The sequence below is a fragment of the Hyperolius riggenbachi genome, chromosome 6 (assembly GCF_040937935.1).
Source record: "Hyperolius riggenbachi isolate aHypRig1 chromosome 6, aHypRig1.pri, whole genome shotgun sequence".
Taxonomy (NCBI): domain Eukaryota; kingdom Metazoa; phylum Chordata; class Amphibia; order Anura; family Hyperoliidae; genus Hyperolius; species Hyperolius riggenbachi.
Window position 1 is genome coordinate 23878872 of NC_090651.1, and position 19553 is coordinate 23898424.

The window sequence follows — 19553 nt, forward strand, 5'->3', positions numbered from 1 at the left end:
GGAGTGAATAGGAGGGAACATTTTGTACTGATGGGATAAGGTAGGATGGGGTGTGGAGAGTGGAAGCATAGACAGGGGGACAGCAGTTAGACCAAGATGAGATAAATGTCACCAATGATGTGGCTGAAGGGGGTTCAGCAAAGTTGCATCAGTAATCAATCTGGTAAGGAGCAGTCCACAGGAGATCAGCAGTGAAGTTGGCAGATCATCAATGATGGCAAAAAAAAAATAAAAAAAAAATCCAGCTGTGTGTGATTGGTAGATGGGGTGTCTGGTTGGAAATGACGTAGCTTGTCTGGAGGTCGGCGATGGATCAGCTGATAGGGAGTTCAGCAGTGGAGCAGTTAGCGAAGATCAGCAGTAGTGTGGTTGGTGAGGCTTGTATGTGGGTTCAGTGTATCTAGCTCGACTTTTATTATTATTATTTATTGTATTTATAAAGCGCCAACATATTACGCAGCGCTGGACATTAGTTTAGGTTACAGACAATATTTAGGGGTGACATACAGCAATATGACAATACAGGAATACAAGAAAGACCAGATCACACAGCACAGTATGAGTACCAGGTAATGCTTAGACTTATTTTTAGAAATAGCATGATTTATGTATATCATTTATCAGGTTGTTTATGGTACCAGCAAAACAAATTATTTGTGATTGTTAAAGGGAGGGTGAAACAAGAGAAGTCTTGTCTGGGGCACCAATAATATGGCAAGAAACAACCGGATTGAGAGATACATATGAGCTGATTGAAAACAAATGCTTTTGTCCCTGTTTCTCTTTCAGGGAGGTAGACACGGGAATACTGTGCAGGTGTTTGTAAAGGTCTGAACCTGCAGCCTGCAACTGGACACCTAATGCTGCGTACACACTTGCGATAACGATCGTTCGTAAACACCAATTAATGATCGCTTGTCCGACAATTGCATAAAGTTCTTTCCGTCGCGATCAGAAGTGATCGTGAAGGAGAGCAAGGAACGTGCAATCATTGCACGAGCGAATTTTCCAAGTGTAGTGCGCAACTGCGCATATAGCTGGAACTTATGTATTTCTGGTGTATTGTGTTTGGTAACGATCGTTCTGTGAGAATAGTGAATAAAAAAAACAAAACATCAATCTTGCTGTTAATCCAAATGGTTTGTAAAACATTAATTACGTCATATCCATGTGCGCACGCAACCATTCTGCACTGATCGTTCGTTTCTGCAATAACAATCGCTGCGCTACATTCTCAGTTGCCTGATTTGCATTTACTGCTCTGCTCGTCCAACTATCGTTCGTCGTGGAACTATCGTTTCTAACGAACGATCGTTATCGCAGGTGTGTAAGTACCATTAGTCTTCAGTGTTTTGTCACAGAGTTGAGTTTGGGAGGAGCAAAAAGTGTACCTGAGACAACAAAAAGAAAAAAAATTATCTTGCACCATCTAGAGGTTTGCACGGAGGTGTTGGAACAAGAGAGCCACTGTGGAGCGCACATCCCTTCCTCCCCTTTTCCTTTTTGGATACGCGTCATTTACGTACAGAAGTACAGATGTGCACGAACGCTTGATATGCGCTACACACAAATAGTTGTACGCATGCGCACAGACGCGACGGTGTTGGTAGGAAGTGACGTATGGCGGCGTGGCGTGCGCGGAAGCTGGAGCGGATGTCCAGCACTATTAAATAACCCATAAACGGGACAGATACCACGCACAGAGCCTCAGAAGAAGCTCATCTTTGAGTGAAACAGTCGTCAGGCGGACTGCTGCTCCCACACTGCCCCACAGCTAGGACCATCAAGGGTATGTTGCATTGACATATATGGAACGTGTTGATATCTTTGACTAACTTTGAAAATTGTATACAATAAATATGAAAGAAGATTAAGCCTTTGAATGTAGTGCCGGATGGATATTTTTTTTTCTTTTTCTATGAAGATAAAAAAAAATTATACATACCTTGGGCTTCCACCTGCCCCCTTTAGGCTAATCAGTCCCTCGCCATCCTCCTCCACCACCTATATCGTCCGGTAGATGCCCCGTTATAATAATAATTGCAGTATTTGTATAGCGCCTTTCTCCTGTAGGACTCAAAGCGCTTGCGAGGCAGCCACTAGAGCGCACTCAGTAGGCAGTAGCAGTGTTAAGGAGTCTTGCCCAAGAAACTCCTTACTGAAATAGGTGCTGGCTTACTGAACAGGCAGAGCCGAGATTTGAACCCAGGTCTCCTGTGTCAGAGGCAGAGCCCTTAACCATAGTTGTCCTCACTAGTTGGGGCCAGCCTCCCCAGCCGCAGTCCGGACGCGTACACACTCCCTTGTCGCCCTCCTGCGACTGTAAGTGTTCTGCGCTGGCACAGTAGTACTGAGCAGGTGATGAATGCTCTCGGTGATGGGAGCGCAATGGGGCACAGTATACCCCGATTCCCAGAGATAACTGGGCATCTACTGGAGGATCTAGGTTGGCTGGAGAAGCCGAGGAGCCGATTGGCCTGAAGGGGACTGGAGGAAGCCTCAGGTTTGTGTATTTTTTTTCTATTTGTTGATCTCAGGTTTACTTTAAAGGAGTCATCAAGCAAATACTGCCCCCTTCCTCGCTTTATTTACCCGGGGCTTCCTCCAGCCCCTTACAGCCAACATGTCCCATGCAGCATCTCCTCTTTCATCGCCCGCCTGGGCTCCCTGCCGGTGCAGAGGCCGACGTCGAGGTCGTCCTTACTGCACCTGCGTGAAGCGCCGCTGTCAATCAAGCCCATGTTGTCCGCAGTGTACTGCGCAAGGGACAGTAGTTCTGTGCCTGCGCAGTACACTACAGACAACGTGGGCTTGATTGACAGTGGCGCTTGCGCAGGCGCAATAGAGGAGGTTGGCTTCTGCACCGGCAGGGACCCCGGGCCTGCGAGCGGAGATGCTGCGAGGGACATGTCGGCTTCAATGGGCTGGAGGAAGCCCCAGCCAAATAAAGTAGGGGGAAGGGGGGGGGGGGGAGAGGCAGACTGTTTCGGATTGTTTGATCCTCATCAGTGCATGGCATGGATTAATTTGGCTCTATGGAGTATGGAGTGCCTCTCGGTGTTACAAGCCCTACTGAATAGAGCCAAATTAATCCATGTCATGCACTGATGAGGATCAAACAATCCAAAACAGTCTGTATGCATGTTGGATTATTATGGCTCTGTACAAATTAACAAGCTGACACATCATTGCATTCCAGCGGTTCTGGAGGTGTGTTTAGCTTCTAAGGGTACAATGGTTAATTTGCATATATTCAGCAGTGTTGCTCTGGGAGACATCTCAAGCTCACTCCAACCTGAATTATCGCAAATTCTTTCTGTTTTAGGAAAGCAAACTTTTGTTTTTCTTAACATTTTAGTAAGGGGGCTTTTAGGACCATTGTAGTCCCTTACACACTCCAATGAGTTCTGGGTCACCATGAGCTTGCTGGTTAGTCTGTGCCTCTCTATAGGTAAGTATCTGGTTTCTTTTTTTTAACTAAGATCCCATTAGCTTTAAGATGTGCAAGAACTCCATTGAAATGTTGGAAATAATTATTGATTTTTCAAGCTCAGATCTCACAAGAACGTCTTCTTCATCTGCCATGATGACACATGCTGGGTGCTTCCACTGTGACAGAACGCTGAATAACATGGTGGTCCAACTGCAGGTTCAGACACGTCAATGCTTTTCACAAACACAAGCACAGCATCCCCACGTCTACATAGCTGGATGAGAGATATGGAGGGACACACTCATAAGAGACTCTGGTGACTCTAATTCTCATTAGTAACAGTATCTGAAGGGTTCCCTTGAAGAATGGCTCACATCCCAATTCATAACTAGACATAATATAACTTTAAAGTGGACCTGAAATCAGAATTTCCTCTCTGCTCTAAAGATAAGCAAAAGCATTATAACCTTTAAAGAGAATCTGTACTGTAAAATTCTTACAATAAAAAGCATACCATTCTATTCATGATGTTCTCCTGGGCCCCTCTGTGCTGTTTCTGCCACTCCCTGCTGCAATCCTGGCTTGTAATTGCCAGTTTTAGGCAGTGTTTACAAACAAAAGACATGTCTGTTACACAGAGCCTGAAGGGGCGTGGAGAGGGTGTGTATAGCTTCTATCCTATCACAAGCAGAGCTGCACATTCCAGCCTGAGTGCCTGAGCCTGACAAAGCCGTCAGAGGCAAGAAGATAAGATTATATAACAGAGATAATACAGCCACTGTGCAACTAGGAAAGGCTGCAGTAAGACAGACCTTATTAGAACAGGTGTAGGAACTTATAGGATAGAAGAAATAAGGCTGAAAATTTTGTTAAAGAGTCTCTGTAAAGGAAAATCATTTCTTTGTTACAGCTGATACAAATCCTTCAATAAACGCACCACATTGTGTCTACTTTCTGCTTTCATGGGAGCAGACATAGGTTTAACATCCTGTGTTTACAAATTAGCTGCTCTGCCATGATCGTCAGCTGACACAGCTGAGAGATCAAATTACACCCGTGATTAGTCACAGAAGAGGGGGAATTTGACAGGCTAAACTCTATAAACATATACAGGGTGCAATTTTTTATGTTTTCCTTCTGTCCTGTGCAAGAGTTCACGTCCACTTAAAGTGAAAATAAAATGAGATAGATTTTTTTTTAATCTTGATTAGGATAAATGGGAGCATCTGGTCTCTGATAAGAAGCCAGTGGAGCTCTTCCATCATGTCAGCCTCATGACCTTGGACTCCATCATGAAATGTGCCTTCAGCTACCAGAGTGACTGCCAGCTTAACAGGTCAGTGGTCTCTCAGTGGTTTTGCTTTTTACATGAACCGTTCTTCGGACGCCTAGGGGTTGATTCACATAACTTCTCTTATTAACCATTTCACCTCTAAGGGGTTTTTTCCCTTATGGACCAGAGCAATTTTTAGCGCTCATCCCATTTATTCAAACCAATAACTTTATCACTAATTATCACATCTAGGGCTTGATTCACTAAGACAAATAGCATGCCTTATCATAGATAACACGCCTTATCAAAGTTAACACGCCTTATCAGAGTAGCATAGCGAGCGCTACAAACTTATGCCTGCTAATTGGCAATGACGAGAGCTCCACTCGTCCTGCCCTGAGCCCTGCGGGTTCGTAGCCCTCGCTATGTTACTCTGATAAGGAGTGTTAACTTTGATAAGGCATGCTATTTGTCAGTGAATCAAGCCCCTAATCTATACATTGTTATTTCTTTTTTGGGGGGGCTTTATTCGGGTGGTACTTTTTGATACGAATGATTTAATTTTATATGCATTTTAATATGAATAATAAGAAAAAAGTGAAAAAATGTATTATTTCTCAGATTTTATCCATTAAAATAAAACATACGACTGTAGATAAAACTAACACATTTTATTTGCCCATTGTCCCTACTGGTTATTAATGTTTAAATTTTGTCCCTAGTAATATGTAGGGCAATAATATTTTATTTGGAAATAAAGGGTGTATTTTTTCTGTTTTTGTTTTTCTCATAGTTCTCTATCAATAATTACAAGCCCTAATTTGAAAACAACAATAATATACCCTCATACCATACATATACCGTATATTCCGGCGTATAAGACGACCTCACAAATTTTACAGTTAAAATGTAGAGTTTGGGATATACTCGCCATATAAGACTACCCCTCTTCCAATGCACATCAAATAAAAATGAGGAAAAAAAATCATGCACTGGTGCTATGTATGAACAGATACTGGTGCTGTACTGTATGTGGTACTCAGTATATACAGTAACAGAATATAGGTGATTGACTGGTTGGATTGGTCAGCTCTCCTTGTCTACCTGTTTATCAGCGCGGTAACACGCCTCTTTCACCTGTCTGGCCCACCCTTGTATCCTATTTGCCTCCTTCTCTGCCTCTCAGATCTGGCACATGTGCGCCTGCACCGCTTCACTACAGTCCTCAGCAACGAGATCTGAGAGGCGGTAACAGGATTGGGCGTATCACCCAGCATCAGTGACATCCGGCGTATAAGACTACCCCTGACTTTTTAGAAGATTTTCAAGGGTTAAAAAGTAGTCTTATACGCCAGAATATACTGTACTTTTTTAGTGGACAAATATAGCAGTGTGTTGCACCTTTGTATTTGTCCACCAGATGGCGCCTTCCATAGAAAGCTGAATCACAGTTTCTATGCAAAACGAAAGTGAAAGGTAGGGGGGCGTTTTTAATGAATAGTCTCTGCTGTTACCATTCACCAGTTTGTTTTCTAACGGCTGCCAATGGCCACAGTGGCGTAGCTAAGGAGCTATGGGCCCCGGTGCAAGTTTTACATGGGGCCCCCCCAAGCACTCTATACATAACAATTGATACGGCGCAACAAAACCTGCCAAGAATTTCCACAGTGTCAGAGGTGCAAGTAGGGGATGGGAAGCAGGTTGTTAATGATTACTACTATTTTAAGCATCTATAGAAGTGATTATTATCAACACAGGGCCAATAAAGAGCGAATATTTTGCTTGAAGGAGGGCCCCTCGTGGCCCCTATGGCCCAAGGGCCCCGATGCGGTCGCTACCTCTGCAACCCCTATTGCTACGCCCCTGCCAATGGGGGTAAGAATGTGTTTGCCCCACTCATAGGCAGCAGAAAACTGATATCTATGCCCCTGGGACTTTATATTAAGTCCATTGGGGTAAAGATATACTTCCTCGGGAGGGATTCCTCCTTACTTTTTCGCCTCTTGATGTTGAACTCTTGTATTCCTCAAGGGCCGAGGTCCTCAAATATTTTTGGCACAGCTAAAATTAATTGATGGGACTAAATCAGGAAAGTTTGGTTTATCAAGAAAAACACGTCTCCATTTCTAAGTCCATCCTAAACACTGGTTTGGATATGGTCCTCAAGGCCTGGAGTTTGACACCTGTGCACTAGACCAGAAAAAGACCATTTTTCGGAGATAAGTGGACACTTCAACAAATTCTATGTTATCTATAGGATTCATCTACACATATTCATTTTCCATGTTATTGGAACGTAAACTCCAATTGTGTATGACTTTTCCAGGCACTCCTATGGAAACAGGCTACATCTATTCTCACTAGTGCTTTCAACGGATATTGAACATGATGAACTTCCTGTTGGGCTTTATTAAAACTTCCTTGTCCACAGGCATCTTGGATGAATAATCCTTGTTGGTGGTAGAATAAAAATAATAAAGATATACAGTATATAAGCTTAACCCTCTGGGCGATACAAATACTTTGCCCAGGAGGGGGCGCAGCACTTTTAATTTTTTTTTAAAATCATGTAGCTAGCCTAGTGCTAGCTACATGATAGCCGCTGTGCAGCGGCATCCCCCCACCCCCTCCGATGGCCTCCGGCGATCAGCGAAAGCAGGAGATTCCGTTCAGAACGGGATCTCCTGCTTGGCTTCCCCCGTCGCCATGGCGACGCTCGCGATGACGTCACCAACGTCATCGACGTCGTGATGTCAGAGGGAGTCCCAATCCACCCCTCAGCGCTGCCTGGCACTGATTGGCCAGGCTGCGCAAGGGGTCTGAGGGGGGGCTGCGCGGCACGGCGGGTAGCGGCGGATCGCCGGCGAGCGGAAGTTACACGCAGCTAGCAAAATGCTAGCTGCGTGTAACAAAAAAAAATTATGCAAATCGGCCCACCAGGGCCTGAGAAATCCTCCTGCGCAACATACCCCCAGCTCAGCTCGGGATTATCGCCCAGGAGGTTAAAGGAGTTATCCGGGCAAAATACAGAAAATAAATGCTACTTACCGGGGGCTTCCTCCAGCCCCCAAGCTCCCTCGCCGCAGCTCTGCCCGCAGCCGTTTGCCGGAGCTGCAAAGTCCGCTCCGGCCCACATGGCGGTGATTGACAGCGCCGCTCGCGCATGCGCAGTACAGAGCGACCTGGAGGTCGCTCTGAAGTCATCGCCGGGGACCGGGTCGGAGCTCCGGCAAACGGCTGCACGCAGAGCTGCGGCGAGGGAGGTCCTGGGAGCTTGGGGCTGGAGGAAGCCCCCGGTAAGTAGCATTTATTTTCTGTATTTTGCCCGGATAACTCCTTTAAGAGAGACAGCTCATGAGCAATATTTTGTGAATGGAACCCTTAGTGATTAAAGACTAACTACGGTAAAAAAAAAAAGTTGAATGGCAATATATATGTGAAGTCTTTGCACTGTGTACAGTTAGATGAACATATAAAGTTTATATTTGGTACATCGAAGTGGATAGAACAGACTCACATTTATATCTGTAGTAGCTCCTCCATCTTTCTCCCCATGCTGCTACCTTGCATGTACACCCTCAGTATTGTGTCCTCCCCTCCATCCTTGTGCCCTCCGCTGTCCCTCCCTCCCCTGCTCTCTGCCTGCCTCGATCAAATTACATCTCTTTTCACAGTGAATAGGAGAGAAGAGAGACAAAAGAACAGCTGCAGCCTCTCTTATCATGTCTGTTTGCTATAATTCTTATCACAGATGTTTGCCTGTCTGCCTTGATCATAGTACATCTCTTTTCATAGTGGGTGTGGCCTGGAAGCAGGACATGTGGGGTGGAGTCATGACATCAATCCCACAACATTCTTTGCACCCAGGGCTAGGAAAACAATAGCTTGGGCTCGTTTTCAGACAGAGGGTGGGAATCTCAAGACCATATGTGGAATATGGACACTGAAGGGGAGATTTTATTATGTGTGATTTAATATATCTTGGCAACTTGTCATTTATAATGTGGGTACTCTTTAAATGAGTTTCCGACTTACTATAAATAAAAGTTCATTTGTCTCCTTTTGTGTTTTTATACAGTGAGAATGAGTACATTAAGGCTGTCTATAAGCTCTCTCACCTGGTGGATGTCAGAATTCGCACATTTCCTTATCACAGTGATCTGATCTTCAGTCTGAGCCCTCATGGATTCCGCATGCGCAGGGCGCTAAGGATAGCGCATGGGCACACAGGTGGGTGTGGCTTATCAGTTATTATTGTGCATGCGTGTTTTTGTGGGTGTGCATACGTACGTGCTTCCTATGAGCTGCAGGTAATGACACCATCAATGGTCTGTAGTGTGGCCAAAAGGGAAATTTGGGCACCTGGGGCTATTGGACTATTTGGGCACCCCATACGAGGTCATGCAAAATATTCGCTATTGGGCACCAAAGAAGAAATTACACCTTCGTTGAAGCATGCTAGAGCTCAAATCTATGAATTTTTATCTCTTTCCTGCTATCGGAAGCCATTTACTGACAGGAAAGTGTTTTATGGCTGTAATTATTTATCAGTGAGGGTTATGCTATAGTCTGATGCAGTGTGACCCGGATAGAAACTGTCACTTGCTTACCTGATTTAAACAGAGAAAGGCAGAGAAAGAAAAAAGGAACACAGCCTAGTTATTTGAATGTCTGTGCTTGGCACTGTACATACACATGTCTGTGTCATCAGGTCACCTCGGTTGTCCTTTAAAGTGAACCTCAAATAAAGTAAAGCAGGAGTTTCACTTACCTGGGGCTTCTACCAGCCCCCTGCAGCCGTCCTGCTGCCCCTGCCAGTCCTTAACGATCCTCCGTCCCACCGCCGCAGCTTACTTTCATTTTTTGCCGACTGACAGTCGGTGGGCCATTGTGCCTGCGGGGCCCTGGCCGCGCGCATCCTTGTTTGCATTCCCTTCAGCAGGAGCGTCCTGCGCAGGTGCAGCACGAGGTTTCCTCTTACTACGCCTGTGCAAAACGCTCTCGCGGACGTGAATACGTACAAGAATGAGTGCGGCCAGGGCCATAAGGGGGCAGTGGCCTGCCGACTGTCGGCAGAAGACGAAACTAAGCAGCGGCAGGAGAACGGAGGACCACTATCTCGAAAAAAGTAGGCAGTTAAAATCTGCCTGAACCAACAGGATTTGGGACAGTCCATCTCCTCATGGGGGATTTTCAGGGTTTTCTTTGTTTTCAAGAGCATTTCCTGAACAGCAGTTGCAAAGTGTAACTGACAAAATAGTGTGCAAGTGAGTAGGTAGGCTGGCTGGTATCTTAAGCTGGCCACTAACGGTCCAATTTCTAGCGAAAAATCGTTCGATCGATCAGAAATTCTGATCGGACGAAAAATCGTTCACTACACCATCAACTAACCAATCAATATTTCCTATCTATCACGACCACCAAGAAAATCCAAATTTTCGTTCGACGAAAATTCATTCGGGTGACATTTTTTTCACTCATTCATAATCGATTGTGTCCACAAATGGAGATTATTTACAACCCATCCGATCAGAATTTCTGATCGCTCGAACGATTTTTCGCTAGAAGTTGGACCGTTAGTGGCCAGCTTTACTATTTTGGCAGTTCAACTGCTATTCAGGAAATGCTGTTGAAAACAAACAAAACCCTGAAAATCCTCCATGAGGAGATGGATTGGCCCAAAACCTGACGGTTCTGTCCGATTTTAACTGCCTACTTTTTCGCGATAGTGGTCCTTTAAGGATCTGCAGGGGCTTCAGGACGGCTGCAGGGGGTTGGTAGAAGCCCCAGGTAAGTGAAACTCTTTTTCTTTAGGGCATATTCACAGTGGGACGCTGCGTTGTAATGCAACGTTAAAGTCGCATGGTGTCTGTGTTAAGAGGTAACGCACTGCAAGCAGTGAGTTACCACAACACAACATTTTTAACGCAACTAACTTTGCGCGGTGAACGGCAGAATGGATTAGCATTGCAGTGCGGTAAGCTGTTATAAGACTTTATAACGCATGACCATAACGTCCCACTGTGAAGAAGCATCATAGCGTGACGTGAAACGTAGTTGGGCGGAGCTAAGCGGCGTGTTTGACGGGCCGTCCGTACACGCGCAGCCATTCACAGAGCCTGGCGTCCCACTGCTCCCAGCCATCCCTGTCGTCCCCGCTTATCGCCGCTGCTTCTGGCCGGCTGGCCGCTCCTGCTGGATACTGTTTATGCACAGCAGTAGAGCTTACCTAGCAAGCTGGCGAAAAAGTGCAGGGTCCATGAGGCTGGAAAACTTTGTACTGCCTTTACATCAGACGTGCAGCCACACGTATCTTATCCCCTGGGTCATACTTACTGGACATTTGCAGACAGCGCCGACCATCAAGACTGGTGAGATCATTCCTTTTAGTGTCTACATCATTTGCATATAACTTATGAAATTTTTTTTTTCATCTCCCACGGACATTGAATTTTTTGCATAGTGCGACACGTTCCTTTAAAGGGGCCCCCAACCTGTATTTTTTCTGGTTTCTGGCACCGGTATCACTGCGCCGAATGTATGGTGTGTGGATGGTACTTGCTGCCCCCATTACATTATATGCCTGGCATAAGTCTGCAGCTGCAATTTATAGCCAATACCGCTTCGCATACGCGATTTTTAAATACATGAATTTTGTTGTATTGTCCCATCTCATTCAGTATATTGAAACTTGTGTCTTATTTTGGTGCTACTTTTTCTGACTTATTTTTAGGGTTGGCCCCACCCACTATCTTTTGTGGGCTATGTGACAAAGTGATGCAAAGACACGCGCCACATTTTTGTGCTCCCTTTTTTGACCACTGTGAATGCGACCTAACTTCAGTTGAGGTTCACTTTAACCACTTGAGGACTGCAGGGCTAAACCCCCCTAGTGACCAGGCCATTTTTAGCAAAATTGGCCACTGCAGCTTTAAGGCCAAGCTGCAGGGCCGCACAACTCAGCACAGAAGTGATCCCACCCCCTTTTCTCCCCACCAACAGAGCTCTCTGTTGGTGGGGTCTGATCGCTCCCCCCATGTTTATTTTTTTTAAAATAAATATTATTGTTTGTCGTTTTCCTTTAAAAAACCCTGTTTCTTTAAATTTCTTCCCTCCCTCCCTCCCTCCCCACAGCCAGCCAATTATGGCGATCGACTGTCATAGGCTTCTGCCTATGAGAGCCGATCGCTCTCTTGTCCCCCATGGGGACAGCCGTGTCACACGGCTGTCCCCAGTGCAGCGCTGCTGCTCATCGCAGCGCTGCACCTAGTAAATAGACGGCGTGATCGCCGTCTAACAGTCTCCCGAGCGGCAATAGCCGCTCGGAGACTGAAGGTGGGGCGGAGCTCCGCCCCCCAAGCAGGAGATGCGCGCGCACCATGCGCACGATCTCATGCAAAACAGAGCCCCAGGACTTTACGCCAATTGGCGTTAGGCGGTCCTGGGGCTGCCGCTGCGGCCACGCCCACTGGCGTGACGCGGGCGGCAGAAGGTTAAAGTGATCCTTAAGTCTAAAAAAAAAAAAAATGAGTTTTACTCACCTGGGGCTTCCCTTAGCCCCCTGTAGCTGTCCGGTGCCCACGTAGAGTCGCTCCGATCCTCCTGTCCCAGCGGCTACTTCCGGTTTCGGCGACAGCTGCCATCAGGCTGGGAACGCGAGTGATTCTTCGCGTTCCCAGCCGCAATAGCGACCTCTATGCTGAAATTGCGGCTGGGAACGCGGAAAATCACTCGCGTTCCCAGTCTGACGCCGAAACCGAAAGTAGCCGCCGGCGGGGACAGAAGGATTGGAGCGAGGCTACGAGGGCACCGGACAGCTGCAGGGGGCTGAGGGAAGCCCCAGGTGAGTAAAACTCATTTTTTTTAGACTTAAAGTGAAAATAATGTAGTAAAAAAGTGCTTCATTTTTTACCATAATTATGTATAAATGATTTAGTCAGTGTTTGCTCATTGTAAAATCTTTCCTCTCCCAGATTCACATTCTGACATGTATTACATGGTGACATTTTTACTGTGGGCAGGTTATGTAGCTGCTCCTAGCTGTTTTGGCTGTTAGAGACAGCTGTAAACAGCCATTTCCTGTCTGTGAACATTGTTACATTGTGGCAGTTTGCCCAGAATACCGCGGTACTCAGAGCTTCTTGTGGGAGGGGTTTCAGCACAAAATCAGTCATATAGCGCCCCCTGATGGTCTGTTTGTGAAAATCATTATATTTCTCATGTAAAAGGGGGTATCAGCTACTGATTGGGATAAAGTTCAATTCTAGGTTGGAGTTTCTCTTTAAGGTCCACTTTAAGCAAAGTACCCAATGGGCATTGTGCAAATAGCTCACCTGGCTCTCTGTGTGTAACGCACTGTTACTTGTATATGGTACACTACTGTACGTAAATGGCAAAACACGCAACATGCACTTCCATCAAGCTGTATCTTAGTTGAGATAACTGCCATTCTGTCTTTTTTAAGCAGAAAAGGTGGTTAAACAGCGGAAAGAGTCTCAGGAATCAGAGCTGGAGAAGATACAGCAAAAGAGACATCTAGACTTTCTTGACATTCTCCTATTTGCCAAGGTACTAAAACCTAGCTAATGCTGGCCATACACCATACAATCTTGGTTGAGCTATCTTACCAGTTTCATGTACAATCAGCTTTTCAAAACCCTCCTTGGTCAAATAAACATATAGACAAGAGGGTAGCAGGAAAAAAGGGTGCCGCCGGCTAATGGACGATTTGGGCGCCGTCTTAGACTCTAATGCATTTACCATTAAAGTGGACCCAAACTAAAAATACAAGATTTCAGAAATAAAATCTATTTTCTAAATTATAATAATAAATAGCAGCCTTTTTTCAGCTGCATGATGACAAATATAAAATATTTTACATTTATTGGAGGAACCCCTCCCTTCCTTTCATATTGTCTGGACAGAATCCGGCAGACTGGTGGAGGAGATAAAACCAAACATAGGCTTCTACTGATGATGTCACAGGGGAGGTGATCTCAGCTTGTGTGAGATTTCACATAGATGACGCCCCTGTGAGGGAGGGTAGCTGATGACAAATACACCCATTATCTAAAACCTCCTACTAAGCTCAGAAGTAATGGCTGCCACCTGTATAACTCTAGTTATGAAAAGAGAAGGGTGAAAAGCATGCACTGAAATGCTCATAGGCTTGAAGGAGTGTTTATTTATCTTTGTATGTGTCAGAGTGGTGCAGCTAAATATATTGAATTAAAAAAATGTTTGGTTTGGGTCCGCTTTAATATGGCGCCCAAAACAGAGAAAAGGGCGCAGGATAAATATTGTTTTCAACACTAGAGCATTAAAGTTTTTGAAGTATATGATCGTTTTAGACACTTGCAACGTTATTGTATTTAATTTCATTAATGTTTATTGTTATTGAGATTTCATTATCCACCTGCGCCAATTTGTTATCCAGCCGCGCCCTCTTTTTCTGCACGCCCTTATTTCATGCACACGACAAGAGTTTTAAAGGACAACTGAAGTGAAAGACATATGAAGGCTGCCATATTTACGGTATTTCATTTTAAACAGCACCAGTTGCCTGGCTATCCTGCTGATCTCATTGGCACCAGTAGTGTCTGAATCACACACCTGAAACAAGCATGCAGCTAATCCAGTCACACTTCAGTCTTCAGCACCTGATCTGATGCATGCTTGTTCAGGGTATAAGGCTAGATGCATTAGAGGCAGAGGATCAGCAGCTAAGCCAGGCAATGTGCATTGCTTAAAGAGAAGCAAACTGAGAAGGATATGGATTTCTCGTATCCTGTGTCTCTAATACTTTCAGCCACAGCCCCTGAACAAGCATGCAGATCAGGTGCTCTGACTGAAGTCAGACTGGATTAGCTGCATGCTTGTTTCAGGTGTGTGATTCAGCCACTACTGCAGCCAAAGAGATCAGCAGGACTGCCAGGCAACTGGTATTGTTTAAAAGGAAACATCCAATTCCCTCTCAGTTAAAGTTCCCTTTAAAAGGAAATAAATATGGCAGCCTCTATATCCCTCTCAGGTCAGGTGTGCTTTAAAGTGGGATTGTCACCATAAAAATCAAATTTCAACAGCAACTGGAGTGTATTAAGTGATAAATTTGCTAATTCTGCATTCAAAACGTTCAAAAAACCTTTTCTGCTGTTATAGTTTGGCGTTATCACATACTTTAGGGGCACTGGCTCCTTTAGTAGTCAGTGCCAAACAGTTGCATGCTGGGGGTTCTTTTTATCTATAACATATTCCTTCTCTACCATTTATTTCCCTGTCTAGCTGCCTATCTGAAACGCGATCCTCTGCTCACTTGTGTTTACAAGCAAGGCTGAGGTGACTCAGCGATTGGAGGAGAAAATAAAAAAAAGTAAAGTGCAGAAATGACATCATGAGTTAGCCTCAGCTGTGTGCAAAAGACATGGCCCCCACCACTAACAGAATTCTCTTGGAGGTACGCTGACGCCAATCACAAAAGAGGGAAAAACTGCTGAGACGTGCTGCCCTGTGTTCCACAGTCAGGGCCACTAATCTGTTAACCCATTAGCAGCTTCAAAGCAATTATCTTGTTTGTGATAGTGCACCGCTTTTGACCTCAGCGGGCAGAACTCATGCTGTAAATTTTTGGAATGCTTTGTTCTCTCTTTGCTAGCAGAGGATAAAGAAACTGAAAGCAGAAGTTCTTTGTTATTGTCTCACACTGCCCCCTAGCGATAAGTGGCCATAAATACACATTACAGCAGTACTAATTAGAAGCAACGAAATGTAGCAAATTAAGAAATAAATTGGAAAAATGGGCAGGCCTACTTAGACCGCTGTTAAGTTCATGTAAATTTGGCTCCACCCATGACCACACCCACATTCCGGTGCATAGCCACACCCATCTTTCAGCTGGAGTGCATAAAAGTTTTTGATCTCTTAGAATGTTAGGAACGCGCCTGGTGTATAGCTTGTCTTAGCAGTACTTAGCACTATGTGCGATTTCTAACTTGATTTCAGGGCATCCTTCTCTACCAAGTCTGGGAAAAGTTGGGGGAAGAGGCGCAGCTTGTTTGTGGCATTCGGTTTCACGTGAATATAATTTTGTGAGGCGATAAAATGACATTCGTCTCGCATGAATGTGTTTTTGCAAACCCACAGGAAAGGCCATTTGCATCCTTACACTTTCTCAAATAATTTGTGAAAATATAGTATTTTGACAAAATAAATTGTGATTTTTTTTTTTTTGATTTTTTTTTTTTATATTCCCAACTTAGAACTTGCCTATCTTCACTTTTTAATTTTTGTCATTGCAAAGTTTAATAAACCTGTGCTTTATCTGTGCAGTAACACTGCAGCTCTCCTGAAAGCTAATTGGAAGCCATAAGATTCTGTGTGGCTGTACAAACATTCCCAATAACAGGACAGTAATGAAACGTTCAATAAGTCATCATTACTCTGTGTGGGAGCTAAATGAACACCACAAACATAATTGTGATTTTAAAGTGTACCTTAAGCCCCAGTCTTATGGTTTCTACATTTTTATTTTGTCTCTGGTTACCTGAACAACTGAAGCGAGAGGGGTATGGAGGTTGCCATATTTATTTCCTTTTAAGCAATACCAGTTGCCTAGCTATTTTGCTGATCCTCTACCTCTAATACACTGGCGTAACAATAGGGGATGCGACCCCTGCCGTCTAAACTTATCACACCTAAACTTATCACACCTAAACTTATCATGCCTAAACTGAGTTTAGGCATGATAAAGGGCTTTTCACCAGCGTGCTAACTGTTAGCACCGCTTTGTGAATCAGGCCCTATGTGCGTTCCTAGCCGTTTTTTCACAACGCGTACGGGCAGACTTTGCGCATAGAAACGGCTACTAATGTTTTCTAATGTCCTCGTTCACATGTAAGCGTATGAGACGCATATGTTTCTCATCCGCATTGCTGCACGCAGTTCTGTGCGTCACGCACAGAAACGGATGCAATGAATGGACGCGTAGCAAAAACGCGTAGCCATTGTGTTTTTAGCGTACATTTCCCTCTGCGGTTCCCATAATTCTTTTCTGTTTCCTGTGTGAAAAACGCAATGGAAAACGCATGAAAAACGCATACAAACGCATGCGTTTTTCAGCTTGCGTTTTCTTTGCACTTCTATGCGTTCTGCAAACGTACATAGTCTGAACAGGGCCTTAGAGTATTAGGCCCCATTCACACTGCGCGCGTTTCCAGCCGCGTTTTGGAAACGCGTGCGGGAGGCAGACACGCACGACATCAGACAGTGCATAGAGTGCACTGTCTGATGTTCTGATGTTCACACTGCATGCATTCCGGACCTGTGCGGTCCAGGAACGCATGCTGCACACATTTTTTGCAAAAACACGTGGCTGTCCCACTCGCTTTTCAGTGATGGGATCAGCCACGCAACGCACACAAACGCAGATGGCGTGCGTTCGCATGCGTTGCGTTCCGCACGCATGGCCATCCGCGTTTTGTAATGTGAACGGGGCCTTAGAGGCAGAGTATCAGTAGGACATCCAGGCAACTGGTACTGTTTAAAAGGAAATAAATATGGCAGCCTCCATATCCCTCTTGTTACCGCTTTCCTTTAAACTCGCTTTTGGTTTTTCTAAAAAGTTGCACATCTTGCTAGTGTATGTTTTTTGAACTCCAGGATGAGAACGGCCGGGGTCTATCTGACGAGGACCTGAGGGCGGAGGTGGACACCTTCATGTTTGGGGGACACGATACAACGGCCAGCGGGATCACCTGGATGTTATACTGTATGGCCAAATACCCGGAACACCAGGAGAAATGCCGGGAGGAGATCAGAGAGGTCCTCGGAGACCGAGACACTGTGCAATGGTGAGAATGTTCACTTCAGTTAATTTAAAAGAAAAAAAGATACCAGTTTACATGACATACAGGGAGTGTAGAATTATTAGGCAAGTTGTATTTTTGAGGAATAATTTTATTATTAAACAACAACCATGTTCTCAATGAACCCAAAAAACTAATTAATATCAAAGCAGAATATTTTTGAAAGTAGTTTTTAGTTTTAGCTATTTTAGGGGGATATCTGTGTGTGCAGGTGACTATTACTGTGCATAATTATTAAGCAACTTAACAAAAAACAAATACCGTATATACTCGCATATAAGACGACCTGCATATAAGCCAACCCCCCAACTTTTACCTCAGAAATCAGGCATTGACTCGCATATAAGCCTCCTCCCCAGTATAGCCCCCTCCCCAGTATAGGGTAAATAGTCAAGGGGCACAGCATAAATAGCCAGATGATGTAAATAGCAGGGGAACAGATGCCATAAGGCAAAGTTATGATGCAGGCTCAGGTAGTAAAGATCCTCCTGATACATAGAGAGGGCAGCAGCTTTTAATCAGTCATTGCCTGTTTGGGGAAGTATTTATTTTGAACTCCTAGCTAATCTTTCTGCAGCTCTTCACCTTAATTAATCAGGACAGTGTAAATAGTGAGAGAAGCATGCCTTGCAGCACTGGTACCCCTGCTGTGTTCTGTGTCAGTGTCTATGCCAGGCAGCCCCCCTTGCAACATGGTGTGGGGTGTGGAGCGCGTCAGACAACTGACCTGTGTCCCGTGTGGCTACAGTGGAGCAGAGTGGGGAGAGAAGCATGCCATGCGGTGCTGTGGATCCCGTGCCCTGTGTCTGCCCTTGCAACATGATGTGTGGCATGTGACAATAGGATAACTGGCCCCGTTGTGACAGAAGCAGAGATAGAAGCATACCGTGTGTACTGGGGATCCCCACTGTGCTCGGTGTGTGGGGCAATAGGATGACTGACCTGTGTCCCCGTTGTGATGGTTGCGGTGGAGAGAGCAATGGAGTGCCGAGAATCCCTCTTTAGTTTCTCCGTGCGTCTCTGTTATTGTGCCTCAAGACGCCACTAGATGGCGTCATAGATATGAGACACGGCCAGCCCATCAGAGAGGTACGGGGATCCCTGGCGAAACACGTGATGTTGTTGCTCTCCGCTCCGCTCCTGCGACAATGGGGGGACACTGGTCAGCCGTCCTATTGCTACATGCTCCACATCATATCACGAGGGGGCGAGCACAGACACCCAACACAGCGGGGTTCCGTAGTGCGCACGGTATGCTTCAATCCCTGCTCCTGCCAACGGGGACACAGGTCAGTTATCTCATTGCCGCAATCGGGCACAGATACAGGGCACAGAGTTCCGTAGTGCGCACGGTATGCTTCAATCCCTCCTCCTGCCGCAACGGGGACACAGGTCAGTTATCCTATAGCTGCACACTCAACACCATGTTGCGAGGGGGGGCAGGCACAGACACAGGGCACAGCGGGGATCCCCAGTGCGCACAACATGCTTCTCTCTCCACTCTGCTCTAGTGTAGCAACAGCATGCCCGCGGGACAGTTATTATTACCGCAGATGCCATCTGCGGGCATGGAAACAGCTGGGATGTGTGGACCAAGTACATGACTCGCATATAAGCCGAAGGGGGGACTTTTGAGCACATTTTTGGGGTCGAAAATTCGGCTTATATGCGAGTATATACGGTATACAGTATACCCATTTCAATTATTTATTTTTACCAGTGAAACCAATATAACATCTTAACATTCACAAATATACATTTCTGACATTCAAAAACAAAACAAAAACAAATCAGTGACCAATATAGCCATCTTTCTTTGCAAGGACACTCAAAAGCCTGCCATCCATGGATTCTGTCAGTGTTTTGATCTGTTCACCATCAACATTGCGTGCAGCAGCAACCACAGCCTCCCAGACACTGTTCAGAGAGGTGTACTGTTTTCCCTCCTTGTAAATCTCACATTTTATGATGGACCACAGGTTCTCAA

General features: G+C 45.3%; 1 protein-coding gene across 1 annotated transcript in view; it reads left to right on the top strand.

Moving 5' to 3' along the window:
- LOC137522377 (cytochrome P450 4A5-like) overlaps positions 1-19553 on the top strand; it is a 52182-nt gene that overhangs the window by 17893 nt on the left and 14736 nt on the right. Inside the window, exons 6-9 of the mRNA XM_068242423.1 lie at positions 4645-4769; positions 8785-8936; positions 13174-13274; positions 17361-17551. Coding sequence (XP_068098524.1) covers positions 4645-4769; positions 8785-8936; positions 13174-13274; positions 17361-17551 — 569 coding nt within the window. The remainder of the gene's footprint in view (positions 1-4644; positions 4770-8784; positions 8937-13173; positions 13275-17360; positions 17552-19553) is intronic.